Here is an 18,886-nt window from a genome sequence, read left to right on the forward strand (position 1 = left end):
AACAAAGGCGGGAAGAAATAGAATAATAAACTAATAAAAGCCCTATGATATTGACATAGGAAACAGACCAGTCCACATTATTAAGCAATTATTCCCCCTCATGATGTGACCTCACTACTTTCTCTCATCAGAATCTTTGAAGTAAGACAGTTCTTGCTACAAGTTTGAATTTACTTCTAACCTGTATATCCTAAAAGTATTTTTTAACCAAAAGGTTGACTTAAAATATTTTCATCTGACTCCCTTTAAAACCAAAGGCATCAACTTAGAAAGGAACAAAAGAGAATTTTTAATGGATTGAGATTAAATCTATCATTTTTACCCAGGGAAAATTCCTTCTTATTTATTCTTAGTCAGTCTCATGTAAAAAGACTATTAAAGTGATGAGCTCCAGTGTTTTGACAAGCACTTGTACTACAAAAAACTTGAAATCTCACTGGAATACAGTTACATATTCACTGGCAGGAAAGAATGCCCTATTTAAAAACTAGGACAGATCATGTTGATAGGGAAAAAGGAAATAACTATGTGAACAATATACCCTAAATTAAAGACCGAGTTGCTGGCATCCGTCTAAAGTCAACAGAAAATGTCATTACTCTTTGGAAGTACTCTTATCCTGTCTTACAATACTAAATGGATAAAAGAGAGAGAGAGCACAAGACATTATTCGTATTCAGAATTCTATTACACAAACAAAGATGGGAAGAAACAGAACAGTTATCTAAGTCCCATGTTATCAATGTAGGAAAGAGAAAGACCAGTCTACATTATTAAGCAATAGTTTTCCCCCTCCCATGGTATGACCTCACTGCTTACTCTCATGGGATCTCTCTAGAGAGAGGTCTCTCTATTTGATAAGTACAATAGGAGGTTCAGAGAAACTCAAAAGATAATGTTTTACTCAAAGCCACCACATGACTTGAATAACGTATTCCATGTTCTCTACTGTATATTTTTCCATAGTTTGGAATGCCCTGTTCCACATGGATGAGGATGCTTGCCATAGCAAGTGTTGTTTTCCACTGTCTTGTAATGTTGCTTAGGCTGAAACAGGGTGATGATAATATTCTTTCAGAGTACATTTTCTTTAGTGAGAGCCTAAAGCAATACAAAAGCCTCTGTGGTGAATCCATTATTATTCTTATGCCACCCCACTCATGTGGTTGGTTCACACATCACACAATACATCATCATTTTATCTAATCTATTTATTTGAACACCTTTGGCATTTATTGGTATTCTTGGGTATAACCAGCATTGAAATTAATCTTTAGATCTTTGTGGTCTTTCACTGACCCTTTCTCTGCTTTTGTGTGATGAGTAAAGTTGGTTCAGTGTTTCTCAAAGGCAGAACTATGAGCCACAAATCATCAACATATTATCAATCCCTACCAGTAAATCTATTTATTTTCTGCAGAGAAAGAACCAAGACAATTCAGCCAGTAAACCCATTTATTTTCTGCAGAGAAGGAACCAACACAATTTTGAGTTAAAGATGGTAAGGCCATCTGTTGCTATTTCAATGGATACATTTTAGTGTACACTTCTTTGAAGGTATTTAGTAAAAATAAACCAGAATAAATATTTCACTAGGTTTGCCTTTACTAAGCATCCCTCTTCTTTCCTTGTAGGTTTTCCACATTGCCTTCTAAACTCACAGTAGGAAATCATACATTGAGAAATACTGTGAAATAGTTTCTCACCACTGGTAGTTTTAAAGTAGAGCATGTGTCAGAATGACCAGCAACAGCTCTCTGCAGTTACTGGCTAGCTGTTCAGGAAGACAAATGTGTACATACTCATAAACATATTCTTTAGAAAATTAAGCAGGCATACGACCAATGGCAGCTGCTGGCACTACGTTTATCAAATAGATCATATTTGAAAATTTATTTCTTCCTATAGATATATTTTCAGGTAATCATGCACAGTTTCCATGGAAACATTTCTAATTCTCATTGGAGACAAGAACACATAAATAAATAAGAATTAGATTGTTTTCTTACCTTTTGGAAAGCAGTCAAAAGCTATACTGTTGGTGGGATAGTGTACCAAGTAACAGACTTTTGTACACTCTTTCTTACTGGTGGTATACAGTCTACAGGAAAAGTAAATATATAGGTATGTATAAAATAAATGTGCACATGATATTACGTTTTATTATTATTATTTTCCTTTTGGGAAAAGGCTGCGATAGAGACCATACACATTATGCCCACACTTTTGGTGGGTTCAGTAGCCTTTGGTAGACCAGGTCACCTCAATTCAGGTACCTCTGAACATGGGAGTACTGGTGCCTCTTGAGTTAAGGGAGTTGGGTTTTACTTGTTTGAGTTGGAATAGCTGAGGGAACCAGCCCAAACATAATTTATCTATCTGCTTAGAGCATTATTTTCTTCTTCTTGCCAGCCCTTTTTTCTCAGCCTAGTCCAGTCATGCTGTCCAGCCTGTGTGGTTAGTCCAAGAGGATGAAACAAGTAACATAATGTTGAGAATGTTAGGGATCCAAACAAATGGAGAAGCAAAACAAAACAAGAACCATAACAAATTAACACAGCACAGAAGTGTGTTCTAGAATTTTCTAGGAACCATTATTTGTGTAGAGTTTTGGTGCCCACATCCATTTTCCAGCAGCCTGAGTTTTCTTTCTTTTCTTTCTTTTTTTTAAATAACATACCTCCTTATGTTGACAGTCCTATTTTATGTAATAAATTTATTTTGTTGAGAACAGCACAAGTTATTTATGTATTTTCCGTATTGTAGATGCAAAAATGGTAGCACAAGAAAAACACCATCAGAATACAATTCCATACCTTATTTTGTATTTTAGGTGCAAATTGTTATTCTTCTAACATGTGCTTCATCATACAACGTGTTAATTGGCTTAAACCAGTCTTTTATGTAGTCTATGTCCATTTTCTATCCCAGAGTGAGTTCATCAGTCATACATCTCCACATCCAAAAAAAGGGTTGTCCCTCGCTGTCCACCTGCCTGCCATCTCTAGTTGCTGCTGACCTGCCAGAATAAACTCTCTGTATCTAGCTAAGATCCTTGAAGTATTTCTCTGCACTGCTTGCAGGGCATTAGCTTAGAAAATGGATGGTAGCTTAAAAGAAAGGTAGCTTAGGGCCAGGCCTCTCTTCACTATGCACTGTGATCTTTTACCAAAGAAAGCATGAAAGCCAAAGACAATTTACAGAATATCTTCTGGTTGATACCAGTCCAGGTGAAGAAGGCTGTGGTTCTTATCCACCCATCCCAATAAAGCCATGCTGCCTCTTAGTTAATATTATCCATCCAACTTGAAAAGGATCGTCGTGGCCATCAGTAAGCCATAGCCCAAGCACAACCACGGCATCTTGTTTATCTGGCATCTACAAGTTTGCCATGAACATATATCTGCCAAGTGAACTGTAGAAAGTGCAGGGAAACATTCCAAATTCAGGATGCAGGTGGGAGAAACAGTGTGAGGTACCCTTCTTCTTAGACAGGAATGTGAGAAGGCATCATCTTGGCCAGATATACAGCTATCCAAATGAGGCCAGGTTCTTTTAAACTTTTAGCAATGGAAGTCTTATTTGCATAAATAAAATTCAGTAAGTAGCTGAGCTACAACCCTATGCCCTCTGAGCTTGCTGTTTTTCAATCTAAGTGCAGAGACCAGCAAGAATTGGCCCAACTCTGAATATCTAATATGCCAGCAGTGCACAGATACATTGAAATTTTGAGATTTACTTTTCGTTTATTCCATACATAATGGAGTTTTTCTTTCATACAATGGACTGTTAGCTAAGGAAGCAAACTAACAGGATAATTGTATTTCTTCAGGAAAAAAATATGGTAGTATAAATGTCTTCCTATATTAAGTCAGCAAGCAAATTCATTTTTATGTAGACATGTAGTTGCAGTGTGGAGTTGGATGAGTAGAAGCATGCATGCACCAGATGGCAAACTGCAGTGATGGAGCAGAGCTGTTAAAAATGAAAACACTGAAGATTGAAATACATCGAGACTAAGTGTTTAGAGCAACAATGAATAAGAGGACATTTCTGTTCCACTATTTACTTTGCAGCTCATAGTATAAACTCTACTTCCTCTCAGACATCCTCCCTCAGAAAAAAATTGTACAGAATTTGCCTATTGGAGAGACAAATTCCTTTTTCAAGTGCATGAGCTGTTTTTGTTTGTTTTTAACCAGTCAGCTTAAATTCAGAAAATAATGTCATTTGTCTCTGTTATGACAGTTAAGATACTGGAGATAATTTTAGCTATATTTGGCATTAAACAGAATATTATAATGTTACCTAGCATAGCATAGTCATGTCTGTTTTTATTAATTGAATTTTTCACTATTGTTCTTTTCCTATTACATGTATTTTTGCCTTGCTGGGGACTGGTTTTTCAAACGTCATTGCTGTCTATGATGTTACTTTTTCCCTATTAGTGGCTCATTTTGAGATCATTTTAAATGACTATTTGTTTGTATGTTTGTCTTATCTCAAATGTTTTATTTCTTTGAGTTGACTTTGTCCTAGATCAGTATCAACGCTAAAACTTTGGAAGCTATATCCAATGTGGACTCAACTTGAGTTTCCTAGAATAAAATCCTTGTCAATTTCTAGAGCTACACTGTCCAATACAGTAGCCACAGCCACAAGTGTGTGTTTAAATTTAAATGCAATGTAAATAAAGTTTACTTAATTAAAAACTAAGTAAAATAACAAATGTATTTCTTCAGTTGAGTAGCCATATTTGCTTACTCTATTAGACATCACACACACAAAACATGACCATCACTGCAGAAAGTACTAGTGGACAGCTTTTGTGCAGATAAGCTCTTTGGATTCTTTTTTGGGACCTTTCAGAGCTGGGTCATCAGAAACCCCAATGTTTGGAGGTACATGAATCTCCTCCTATGGTTTAGCAAATATCTAGTTAAGTTTTCATGGTGTTTTAGGGTGTGTCTACACAATAACAAAAGAGCTAAAGCAATTAAAAAAATCTTTCCAACTGGTAGTGAGAAAAAGGCTCTATTTCATTTTATTTTTCTGTATTGTTTACCTTGGCTCTATGTAGACACTTAGAGCAACAACAAAAACCCTGTGAAACTTTTTCAAGGAAAGAGATACCAAATGAATTCCAAATGGAATCACTGGAATATAATTTTTGAATTAATTAGATGAGGCCTCTACCTGGGCAGCCTTCTTTGAGCTCAGGTTACTCCTGTTTTTGTAGACAAAACAAGCAATAATACGTTACAGTATGTTTAAAGAATCTCTCACCAAACATCATTATATTCAGCATATACAAACTATATAACCAAATAATGAAACCAAAAGAGTAATTCCTGCATTGGAATTTTGACATGCCATTCATATTCTAAGAAACAGAGGAGCAAAGAGGAACAAGCGTGGGCTGAAGAGTCAGACCTGGGTTTTAGTCCAACTTCTGCTGTTAACTACATGTGTGGCTTTGGTAATGTTACTTAATCTTGTGAAGCCAAGGTTTCCTCAGTAAAATGAGAATAACAACATCTATTCTATAGATGTACTGTGAGGAGTAAGTGAGATATTCCACACAAAGCATTCCGCATAATACCTATTTCAAAGAGTATTTTATGCTAGCATTAGCATTAATGTCAGTGTTAGCATTTTAACAACCAATGTCATACCCAAAAAAAGCCTCAACAAGGATTGCACCTTATCATTAAATAGCAACAGTAGTAATGTTTTTTGAAAGTTAATAATTCTTAAATAGCATAGTATCGAATTGTCTAAACTCAAAACTTCTAATTTCGTCTTTTTTTCCCCAGTACAATTACTTCCAATTATGTTTTCTGTTTATTGACGTTGAACAGTATCTAGTTAAATTGTGTGTGTGTGTACAAAAATAAAGCTGTTATTGGAATATTTGCAAGATAAAGGTTTTATGAAATGCAAATTTGACAAAACAAACTATAATTAAAAGCCACTAATTATAAATATACATATATATTTAACAACACAGGTATAGGTATAATAGATGCACACATATGTTCATGTAAATTCTTCTTCTTCTTCTTTTTTTTTTTTGAGACAGAGTTTTTCTCTTGTTGCCCAGGCTGGAGTGCAATGGTGCAATCTCAGCTCACTGCAACCTCTGCCTCCTGGGTTCAAGCGATTCCCCTGCCTCAGCCTCCTGAGTAGCTGGGATTACAGGCAGGCACAACCACGCCTGGCTAATTTTGTATTTTTAGTAGAGATGGGGTTTCTTCATGTTGGTCGGGCTAGTCTCGAACTCCCGACCTCAGGTGATCCACCCACCTTGTCCTCCCAAAATGCTGGGATTACAAGAGTGAGCCACTGCACCCAGCCGTAAATTCTTCTTTTGAGGATTTAGTTTTATCTACCCTGTGATGTTTAATGTACATTTAACTGCACCTTTATATCTACTATATCTTAATAAATTATGCTGAAATTTATTTCTAAGCAAAGCTTTTTGCCTCTTCAGGAATGGAAGGACACTGACATTTAGCTGATATAGTATTTTCTAGACATCATATTTTATGACACACTTATGACAAAGTCATTCTCTCTTTTATACATAATTTTATTGAGTTTTAGAAAAGCTCAGTGATTCTTAAAGCCACATGGCTAGTAAATGGAGTGGTTTAGATTTGAACCCAGGTATGTCTCAACCCAAAGCCTCTTCCTACATCACACTGAATGCCACAGCAAGTCACCATCCACTTGCCCTCCTCTCAACTGGCCACTTGCTCTGGAGACACAACACAGCCTATCATTCATTCTGTTCCTCCCTTCTCTCAGTATGTTCCTTTAGCCTTGTCCTAGGATGTTTTCTGTCAAAAGTCAAAGTGGGGCCCACAATGTTGTTAATTAACCATGCTACTTTGTCTACATATATTCAAAATATTTCACAACATTCACTCAACTATTCGTAAATAGAGATAGGTCAAAATCACAGTTCTTTGTGTGTAGTGTTTGTCAGGAGCAAACCCAGTTGGCTTCTTGGTTTTTATTAAAGATATCTCTCTTATTTCCAGAGCAAAAAGGATTTCCTCAAGAGTATTTAAAATTGAGACTTCCTTCTGTTTGGCATTAAGCCTTTGACAACAAGATCAGCTTCTAACTGAAATATAATATGTCATGAATGACTTAATGGATAACCTGAAATCCCTTCTGCCTTAAACAGAATAAGTATCACAAATACTTGAATCTGCCTCATTCTACATGCAACTAGCCAAAATATTCCTGGAAAACAAATCTTAAAACTAGTATTTTAAATCTGAAATGTACTCTTACCACCATATTGTTAGTAAAGCTAGCAATTAGGAATTCTAAGCATTTAACCTTTGAGCTGGTCTTGTGTTATTTACAAAGTGATAGCTATATGCCCATTTTACCTGGGGACATTTGCAGGCATGACTAAAGGGTCCTAGAGTTTTGCAGATATGCCATATAATAGCATCTTAAATCCAACGTTTTTTTCCTTAATTTCTTCCCTAAGGTTTGTCTTGCATAGAATAAAACTCTTCTCCAGTGGTATGGTAGACATTGTTTTTCCCACAGGACAATGCCATTGTCATGGTAGTATCTGGTCCTGTGTACTTGGATAAAAGTTTGACAACTTTTTCCAATTTTTATATGTTTCTAGAAGACCTGATGAGTAAAAAATAACTTTTTCAACATTCACATGCTAAAGGAAAAAAGTTATGCTTCCAAAATTCTAATTTATTTCAGTTTTATTCCTACCAGTACAGTTCATTAGGTATGGAAGTTTCCCTGACAAAAAAGTTGTTGCCTTAACAGGAAGGGTGCAAGAAAGAACAACCTGACAGGTGCATTTGTCAGTTGGAGGTTTCAGTACCAGAGGACAAGAAGCAAGGGAAGGGGGTGGCTTCACACTTCTGAAGCAGAGCCTCCAAAAGCTCCTTTCCAACAAGGAACATAAAGAAAATGGTGGCAGGAATGAGTCAAACTCAAAAGAGCAGAAGTTAGCATTCACCAAGGCAACCCAGTCCATATGACAAGAACGATCACAGTAGTTCTCCAGAGAGGCAAGCACACCCACCCCACCTCTTCTAAAGTTTCTTGATGCAGGATGGGAAGATGAAAGAAAAGGAGAGTTACTTACTGTTTGGGTCTACATTTTCACAGAGCTCTGTCTTTGCCTCACCGTTGGGTCTGTCACTGGGTTTGTGTGACAGCCTCGATGACATGGTGGCTGCTGTGACTACCGCCTTGAAGCTTCGCTTCCGTTTCTGGACATTGAGTTCAGGGTGGAAAATGATGATGTATACTTTCGGCATGTATAGCATCCCCAGCGCCACTGACGCACTTAGGTTCATGGAGATTGTAAGCGTGGTAGTTTGTATGTAGAGCTAGGAGACACAACACACAAGGCACTATTACAAATAAAATGACTGCAGAGGGGGTCTGAACACTTAAAGCGATGTCAAGAATGACTATGGCTAAGATAAAAGCAATCTTCAAGAGTTTTGATAAATAAAGGACAATGACTCTGCACAGTTATTGGAGAGTATATGCATATATTAATTGATTGAATGCTGTTGGGTCAATCCATGCACTAGAGAAGTCTCCTATATTAAAGTTCAGAGTAGTCTTGCCCTAGAGAAGTCTCCTATATTAAAGTTCAGAGTAGACCTTTAATCAGAGTTGAAGGACTTCTAATCAGAGTGTCAGCTAAATATAAAGACATGAAGACCACAGAAATCTGTAATCTTGATTAAGGTGTAGTTAAGTTTTATCTTTCATACATGTAAAAGAAGGTTCACGCTCCATGATTTCTTCCTACATTGAGATTCTGAGGCCTTTTGAGAAGTCTTTATCTTAATATATGTCTCTTTTTATATTGTTTTCTAGAAAGGCATACCTTTTCCCTATTTGCCGAATAGTGAGTTGAGTTTCTCTGAAAACTAAGACCTTCTTGTTTAATTCTGTCTTACAAACCACAAATGACAAGTGAACAAGACCTAGTGATGTTGGCTTGTCCACTCTTTATATTGTCAAATTACTAATGAGATGCAAAATTGTATTCTGGAGTTGGGTTATTTGCAGTTTGGATGGTGCCCCTATTTCTGTCCTTGTCTCCTATTGTTTTCTCAAGAAATCAGATCAACTAATTGCTTGCTGTCCAGTGTAAATATGAACAAATGATGGTAGAAGAACGTAGGGAAGTGTGTGATCCATAAGAGTAAAGCTATAGGCAACTTGCCTTGGTCTAGTTGTCTACAATATGCCCTACCATGATCTAGGACTCCACCACCCCACCCACAATGTGTTCAGTCATACTTGTGTTTTGCATGACTTCTAAAGGCTATTTAAATGGAACAACCAGCAACCATTGCCTTTTCTGTCCATGGAAAGCCTAGTTCCTTGACAATGGATTCAACTATGGTATTCCACAACTATGCCTTCTTATTGACTGATGATAAAACCCCCATTCTTAAGGGAGTTCACAAGGCCCCTCATGGTTTGTGCTGGTCTACTTTTTTAGACTAATTGTCCACTACTTCCCACCTCCCTGACCCCCTGATCCCCTGTCTTGCCTTCCCAGGGTCCCATCCATTTGTGCCGTCCTTTAGTTCGTGAATGAACTGTACTCATTCGAATAACTTTTCTCCATGCCCCTTTTCTTTATTTTTGTTTTCCTATGTATGGAATGTTCCTTCTTTTCTTCTTAGCACACCCATCCTAGGCTGCCCTCACAGCCTCAAGTCTAGGCCAGCTTCTTTACTGATACGCTCTCAAAGGACTTCTTTAGATCATTTGTCTCCATTGCAATTATGCACTCAGTACCTTGATCATTTTTCTGCCCATTTTCCGGCTAGGTCTTAAGTTCCATGAAGGCAGGATCTGTCTCTCTGGGACATTATTATGTCTGCGAAGAAGGCACTTGATAAATATACAATGGATAGGCTCATGTGTTTGTCTAATGGACACCTTTTTCCTACCTATAACTCACTGGTTAAACAGCCTATCTCTAAATATACAAAAATTTCCATTAGACATATTGGCTGCCTGGACATTTCTGATCTTAATTCTTCAAACTGAGGCCATACTGAAATCAAAGACAACTTTGCCATCTTGGCTGGAAAAAAATACAGTTTTCTAGCCAACATTAATTTGAATATGGATGTCTCCAAATGGTTAAAAGGAGCTACCAGCTGCTGACTATAATACATAATGAATGTAACACAGAAAGACAAAACAATGTTGAATTAATGACTCTTTAAAGTGTGAATTAGTTCATATTTTTAAAGCTCATATTTCCCTACTAGCATATCCTTAAACTTTTAATGTCATTCCACCCTGCCAGCCTACACTGTTCAAGAAAGGCTTAACATGGTCATAGGGCGTTATAGACATAGGCAATTTTTGTCACCACTATCACTGTACTTATGAGAGATTTGCAAACCATGGCTTAGATCAAAAAGGAAAGGGATGTCAACAAACTGATGGGATCTTAAGTTTTGTTTCTGTTTTTCTGCTCATGAGTGAATTTTGCAGTTTATGAAATTATTCAGACTTATTAATGTAATTATAAATTATACAAGCATATATGCTTATGTATATTTGTATGTGTGTATACATATGTTTTCTTTTTTCAACTTTTAGATTCAGGGGTACATGTGCAGGTTTATTACGTGGGTATGTTACGTGATGCTGAGGTTTGGGGTATGAATAATTCCACACCCAGGTACTGAAGATGGTACCTAATATTTAGTTTTTCAACCCTTACTCACTCTTCTATTAGCCCATAGTGTCTATTGTCATCTTTATCTCCATGACTACCCAATGTGTAGCTCTTCCTTATAAGTAAGAACATATGAGGGATGTGATTTTCTGTTTGTGTTAATTCACCTAGAAAAATGGCCTACAGTTCGACATGGTTTTGTTCTTTTTTATGGATGCATAACATTTCATGGTATAGATGTACCACATTTTCTTTATCCAGCCCACTGTCGATGCACCTAGGTTGATTCCATGTCTTTGCTATTGTGAATAGTGCCGTGAGGACATGCATCTTTTGGTAGAACAACTTGTTGTCTTTTGAATATGTACCCAGCAACATACATACTTTTTCTTAACAAAGACTACTTAGCAATTTAGGACTCTACAACTATGATGTTTATTTTATGAAGTGTTTATTTTCATCATTTTTAAACTAGAGACCATCAAGACTTTGATTTTCATTTAAAAAATTTTTACAGTCTCTGGTAACACTTCAAAAGTATGTGAAAACTGAAATAAACTTCACTAATCATATTTTTTCTACAGCCCCTCCACCCCTGAATCCTCTTTACACACATAGTGGATAAGAATGCAGATTCTAGAGCTAGCCTGAGTTCAATTCCCATTTACTAGTTTTGTGACCTTGGACAAATTACTTCCCCTCAGCTTCTGCATCTGCAAAATGGGCATAATAGTACCTACCTCATAATGCTGTCTTGCTTGATGATTAAATAAGTATTTATAAAGTGTTTAGTATAGGGCCTAGCACATAGTATTAATAAGTAATAAGTAAGCTTTTTTTTTTTTTTAAGACAAAGTCTCCCTTTGTTGCCCAGGTTGGAGTGCAGTGGCGTGATCTTACCTCACTGCAACCTCTGCCTCGTGGGTTCAAGTGATTCTCCTGCCTCAGCCTCCCGAGTAGCTGTGACTACAGGCATGTGCCACCATGCCCAGATAATTTTTAGTAGAGATGGGATTTCACCATGTTAGCCAGGATGGTCTTGATCTCCTGACCTCGTGATCCTCCCACCTCAGCCTCCCAAAGTGCTGGGATTACAGGTGTGAGCCACCACACTCAGCTGTATTTTTAAATAAGTATAGTCATGCATCACTTAATGACAGAAATGTGCTCTAAGAAATGCATTATTAGGTAATTTGTTATTGTGCAACCATCACAGTGTACTGACACAAATCTTGGTGGCATAGTCTACTAAAGTCTTAGGCTATACAGTTTAACCTATTGCTCCTAGGCTACAAACCTTTACAGCATGTTACAATACTGAATACTGAAGGCAATTGTAATACAATGGTATTTATGTATCTAAATATAGTTAAACATAGGCCAGGTGCGGTGGCTCACTCCTGTAATCCCAGCACTTCGGGAGGCCGAAGTGGGCAGATCACCTGAGGTCAGGCGTTCAAGATCAGTCTGGCCAACATGGCAAAACCCTACCAGGTGTGGTGGCAGGTGCCTGTCATCCCAGCTACTCAGGAGGCTGAGCCAGGAGAATCACTTGAAGCTGGGAGGCAGAGGTCGCTGGGAGGCAGAGGTCACAGAGAGCGGAGATCGCACCACTGCACTCCAGCCTGGGGGACAGAGTGAGACTCCATCAAATAAATAAATAAATAAATAAATACAAAGAATAAGCATGATTAAATATAATCTGTTTATCAAAATCTCATTATGTGGCACATGACTATATGTAGGTATGAAGGCTAAGAAGGCTTTAGTCTACAGAGATCTCAGAGGTATTGGTCCACAGGGACCTGCTCCCACTAAGCCTAGAAGGGAAGCTAGGCTGCTGACTCTTTGGCTTTTGGTGAGGTGGGAGGCTCACATTGAAGTTACAAGTTTTCATCCCACCATCTTCTTTAGTACATTCTTTAGTAAATTATGGCATATCTATATTTAGTCCCATGGTTGTTCTTATCTTACCTGATGCTTATTGTATAATGCACTACCCTGTTTAAGGTTAGGCATTTCACATCACTTTTCTTTATTTGTAATTTCTTTAGAAATGTAACAGTTGATGATCATTATCAGTTCCTTTTGTCAAAGTAGAGGTAAAGGAGTTCTTATGTATAGAGTTTTACTGAGACCAAGGACTATCCTCCAACTGAGCCTAATCTGATTTTGGATGTTGGAGGATCATCCCCAAAGGAAAAAAAGAGCTTCCCCACCCTGGCCAATTATGGATGGCCCAGGCCTGCGGGGAGGACATAGACTGCCTTGAGATTTCCATGTCTTGATAATTAAGCCTTAATTTTATCATCAACCTAAATGAATTTCCACTCCTGGGTTAAATGTGGCTTTTCTAACACCCACTATGTACAATTTAGGTCAAATAACTGAACAGCATTTAGGTAAGGAATTCAGAGCCAAGCCAGCAAGAGTTATGTACAGTATTCTAAAATACTTTTCTTAAAAGTCTGATGTGCAGAACCCACAGCTATAACTATTCTGTCTTTCAGTTTTATGAATTATAAAATGAAAACCATAATAGTTTGTACCTCATATGGTCACCGTGAATAAGTAACCAATTAATATATGAAAATTGTTTAGCAGAGTGCCTAGAAAATAAGTACCCATGAAATGTTATCTGTTAATATTTATTTTCTGCCAGCTTAGGTTTCTGGGGTTTAGATCTAAGGATAAGGCTTTCACTGTAACCACATTATATATTTTAAACTTTTCATGTATAGGTTATTAAGTAATAGTGTTTATAAAATCCACTCCTATTCATGTCTAGTCAGATGGAAATGTACCAGCAAATATTCTATTAAAGTGCACAAGGATGTGGTGAATTCAATGCCAGGCAAAGCTCATTTGAACATGTTCCATGCCATTTTTTCATCTTGGCCTAAATAGTTCATTGTTGGATAAAATATGAATGCATATCACAAGATGCCTTTATTGCTTTATAAAATCGTGTAACATTTAGTGCTAGCTGAGTTCCTTGTCTACTTTTCAATTGCTAGGATGTTAAGAAATTTGAAAACTTGTTAGATAGTGCTTACAACCAACTCTGGAATTTGCCAACTCTCCTGTGTAGGTTTCAGCATCAGTTTAATTGAAGAATATTCTGAGAGATTTCAAGGAAATCTGTTAATAATTGTAAAATCATGGGTCTTCAACTTTGAAAACCAGAGTATTCTCAGTACTGTTCAAAAAAACAAAAGGAAGTCAAGAAAAAAATTCACAGGGCACAGAGATAGATGTAAGACTAGAACTATCAGGAAAAACCCAATTTCACCTTTTTGAGAAATCGTCTTATTACTACTGATGTCTTTAATAATTATTATATTCCATAAAAATGATGTAACAATATATGAATACTAATGAATCACCACTTTTATCTATATAAAAATTTAATTTACTCAGAAAAGTGTTATGTAGCTATTTCATGGTGTCAGACCACTGGTTTAGGGGATGATTAACGCTTGACCACGTTTGTTAGATCACTGTTAGCTGTAGTTTTCAGATAGGCTGTAAATGAAATACCTTACTCTTTCACTACTTGTACATTCATCCATTTATGGGTTTACCTTTTTTTATTTTTAGTATTTTTATCTTTTTAAATCTGATCAAACTTAAACCACACTAAGTTCACCATTTTTATTGAGATACAAGTGCCTGGACTGGCCCATGTGCTGTGCACACAAGGGTGAACACGCCAGGCATGCTTCCCGCCATCAGAGAGCTACATTCTAGTTGCAGGAGGAAGGCAAGAAAGACATCTATTGTACAACATGGTGACTATAATCAATAACAATGCATTATATATTGGCAAATTGCTAAGAGAGTTGTTTTTAAGTTTCCTTACCACACACACAAAAATATGTGAGATAAATGAGTATGTTAGTTTGATTTAGCCATCCCACAATGTACACATATTATACAATTTGTATTTGTCAATTAAAACATAAATATTCAGCCGGGTGCTGTAGCTCACTCCTGTAATCCCAGCACTTTGGAAGGCTGAGGCAGGCAGATCACGTGAGGTCAGGAGTTCAATACCAGCCTGGCCAACGCAGTAAAACCCCATCTCTATTAAAAATACAAAAGTTAGCCAGGTGGGGTGGTGGGTGCCTGTAATCCCAGCTACTTAGGAGGTCGAGGCAGGAGAATTGCTTCAACCCAGAAGGCAGAGGTTGCAGCAAGTCAAGATCGTCCCACTGCATTCCAGCCTGGGTGACAAGAGTGAAACCCCATCTCCAAAAAAGAAAAAATAAAAAAAATTCAACTACTAAAGAATTCATGATGCAATAATTGCTCACTAAATCATTTCTTCATAGTGTATATTGTCTCTTGCTTTTCCTTCCTCTTGTAGTGCCCTCTGCTCACTGCTCTGCCCCTGATACTCTTGTTATATTTGATGCTCAATCCACAGGCATCCTCTACATAAACCATTCCCCATCTCCCCAGTCAGGACAATTCCTTTATGTGCTCCTTTCTGAAGTTATGGCTCGTACAGTACTTAACCTGGTCTGCTTAGGAGAGGTCAGTCTGTGTGCTGTGAAGTTGCTTTGAAACTGCAGATTCATCCTGAATACACTGACCTCTTAAGGAGTAATTTGAGTATACCACAAAGTTCATGTTTGTAAACATGTGATTTCCTCTGCAAGAAACACTAGGTAAACATGGTAAGCTGCTTCTTGCAGAAGTCAGCTATGTGGGAATACACAAAATGCACACTCACGCCCAGGCTTCAAGCATCTGCCTGCAAGCCTGACCCTTCCACAGTTTTACGATCAACCTCATGCAGCAATCCTTCTGGCATCCACTTCCATGAACAAACTTTAGGTCACTTTTTATCAGGTAAAGTGACACATTTATTGCAGTATTCATGGGTTTCTTAGCCATTAAACATATGCAAAATCATGCCACTATTTTTATTAGGGTCTGTCTTTGTTTTTTTTTTTTTTAAGTGTCACTGATGATGTTTCTCAGTGTTGTGTCTCTAATCCGGTTTCCTGTAAGTCCTGTGTTTTCTCACGGGAAACTTTTGAACGGCATGGTGATCTTTTAAGAACACCTATGTCATGTTTCAGAAGAAATGACTGGAAAATAAACATGATGTCTGCTGCAGGGTATCCACTTATTAAATTCTGGTGAATCAGGAAGTTCTACACTTGAAGTAAGTATTAGGTATGATCAGTATTCTTGGCATTTAGCACTGTTTCAAGAAAAGCTATTATTTGTAGTCTGTTAGTAGCATTTTTTTCTATTTGTGTGCTTCTGTTTCCTCATTACTAGAGTGGAGATGACAGTAATAGCTATCTCATAACATTGTTGGGATCAAAAAATGGTCTCTATAAATACACAGAACTGTTACTAGCATGTAATAACCACTCATCAAGGATGTTAGTGTTATTGATTTATTTATTGGCTATAACATGAAATAATTTATTTTCTACACTGTTTTTTTCCATTCAATCTTAATACATTTTAAAATGATTTTCTTCTTATGAAGTCCACTGAAAAACAACAGCCTGTTTTAGGGGAAAAATCTCGTTTAGTTTGCTTCCATTTTGTTTAAAAGTATATTCAAACTCCTATTTCACCTCTCATTGACTATTTTATGAGAAATAACCAGTTTTGTATGTTCCCAGGTGACAGTTGAGAATTAGGACAAAAATGCTTTAATGGAGTCTATCAGTGGGATCGGAGAAGTTTCACAATTCTCATGAAATCTCAGTGACTATGTAATAAAAATGAAAAATGTAGCCAATGTTGTCACAGTAAAGAGGAAGGGTACATTATTATCTGACAGATGTTTGAAACATTCACATTATTACATTGAAATGAAAGTTCCTGGCAGTTAAGACCAATGTTTTCTGTCTTCACTACCTATATCCATTGCTTCCTAATTAGAGTGGTCACATAGCTGAGAATGAGCCAGAATGTTTGCAACTGGGATTCTTTCAGCCATCCTGAAGGTCAGTGCCCTGAGGGTTTTTGCTTAAGTATGAAATAATACATGATGATGGAAGAACCCAGTATATAATGGAAAATAAAAATACTGTTTTTCCCCCTGTGGGGCAGGGGCAAGAGTTTGCATCCTTTAGAATGATGATTCAAGGGAGGAAAATATTTTTGTTGTTAAAACTATTTTCAAATGTTGGCCTTGGATTATTAGTGGTGACTTTGGGCAAGTTACTTTACTTCAGGCAAATGATAAAGTCAAGATTCAATGCCAAGATGTTTGTTACTAGAATGTCTGATATAAACTCCTACCTCATTTACCATTACCACAAAGACTTCCTCACAGTTCTGAATATTAAAAGAAATCATGTGTAAAGAGTAGGTAACACAGTCCCTGTCACATAGTGGTGCCAGAAATTGCAGGTGTCATTATTAGATGGCCTCATACTCTGCAGATAATTTTTATGCTATTCTACTTAGATCTCCTAACTTTGAATAGATGCCAGATAGGTAGATAGAGATATACTCACACACCAAATAGTGTGGGACAGGCATCTGGTCATAGAATGATGTATGATTAATGGAGGCAACTAGATGAGTACTGGACAAGACCCAGTTTCACTGTGTTTTGTTTTCTCATTTAATATCTCCAGGCAGACATGATATCAAGGCTACACACAATTGCATTCTTTATTTGGATAGACGTAAGGTGAGCACTCCAGGTGAATGCAAATCAGTTTCTGGAGCATGAGATAAGTGATTATGTTCATGCTTGAAATCACCTGCATCTCAGTGCTTTGCTCTCCTGACTGGAAGCCTGATGCGGTGTCTATTCCCAAATACTGTAATCAGAGAAATGATGTTATTCCAATTGACCACATCCTTGGAAAAGTTTAGCATTCATCCCCACCCCATGCCATCCTAATAAGCTGCAAACCATCTTGATGGCCAAGTTTTCCAGGAAAGTCACTTCTGATTTTGCTGGGCATGTGCAAGCACAGCCTACGCACTCAGTGGTACACAGAATTTCTCTTCCCTAGCAGCTCTCTGACTCCTCAATTTTGATTTCAAGATGTTTTCCCTCTCCAGTTGCAAGGTAGGAATTTTACTCTCTTATGTAGACAATATTGGGTACTATTTGCCCTGTTGTGTTATCTAAAAGGTTATTGACCATTCCTGCTGGCTTGAGAGCACTAAAAATGTTAGATCTCTGGCTTGCAGGGATTTAATGTACAAAGGCACAGCATTTTCCCTATAGTTAGCCTGGAGAGACAACTCCTGCCAGAATCCATGGGCTCCCTTTAATCCTCTGCCATATTCATGAAAATGGAACCTAACAGCCTTTTTGTAGGAAGCTATGTCAGATTCTGTCTTACAATGTGAAAATGCTATCTTGTACCTCACTGGGGAATATATTGGGTAATATACCATTAAGTTCTGTATTACTTTACAAGTCAACCAGTAAGTTTAAAAGACATTAAATCTGAGCTTAGTCAGTTTCTAAAGATGTGAAATACTCCATTTGTATTAGTACAATGCTGTCAAATCTTGGCAAATTTTAAAGTAATCTTTATAGTGCTAATGAACATAAAAAGAGAAGAATCAAATGGAAAACACTGACGTCAAATAAATAGTTAAAAAGCAAATGTCCTAAGCATTTCTTGGGCCTATTCAAACTTGTAAAGGGTTCATTAAAACTAGATCCAACAGTGTCATTGACAAGAAGACAATGTCAGATTCTTACAGAAACAAAATATATTCTTATCTCAGTTTTCAAAGCCATTGACAATGGCTTTCTGATGAACTTTGACAGGTTTTGATAATTGGATTCATCCTAGCCTTCTCTTTCCTCTTGTTAGTTCTGGTTCTTCTATTTGCTGATCTTCCTCTGTTGTTTTTGGTCTCCATCTTTCCTGTCTTGCCACCAAGCTATGATAGCTCCCTTCCTGCCCTTCAACTTCCTCTTTTCACCTTGCACTAGTCCACACTTTTCTCTGTATATGCCTTTGTTTTCCTGCCTTTCCATGACCACCATTGTGGCAACATGGTTGTGGGTAGAGGTAGGCTTCCCCATTCTCCACTCTGAGTGCCTGGCACACTGAAACACCCCTAGGTAATGTGCCATATGGTGTCCCTGGCTGATGGGCAAATCACTTCAACAGTTGGAACCTACGCTAGTTGAATTGCCCCATTGGGGTGACT

General features: G+C 37.4%; 1 protein-coding gene across 3 annotated transcripts in view; it reads right to left on the reverse strand.

Annotated features, from left to right (window-relative positions):
- The window catches only part of GRM7 (glutamate receptor, metabotropic 7), a 919,719-nt gene that overhangs the window by 52,482 nt on the left and 848,351 nt on the right, over positions 1-18,886 (reverse strand). For 2 of the 3 annotated variants that reach the window (XM_012000647.1, XM_012000644.1), the window contains exon 9: positions 8,138-8,384. In XM_012000647.1, the coding sequence (XP_011856037.1) occupies positions 8,138-8,384 (247 nt within the window). Of the gene's footprint in view, positions 1-2,009; positions 2,102-8,137; positions 8,385-18,886 lie in introns of all 3 variants that reach the window. The other variant, XM_012000645.1, reaches the window with a different exon arrangement.

Source organism: Mandrillus leucophaeus, unplaced genomic scaffold, assembly GCF_000951045.1.
Source record: "Mandrillus leucophaeus isolate KB7577 unplaced genomic scaffold, Mleu.le_1.0 Scaffold637, whole genome shotgun sequence".
Classification (NCBI taxonomy): Eukaryota; Metazoa; Chordata; class Mammalia; order Primates; family Cercopithecidae; genus Mandrillus; species Mandrillus leucophaeus.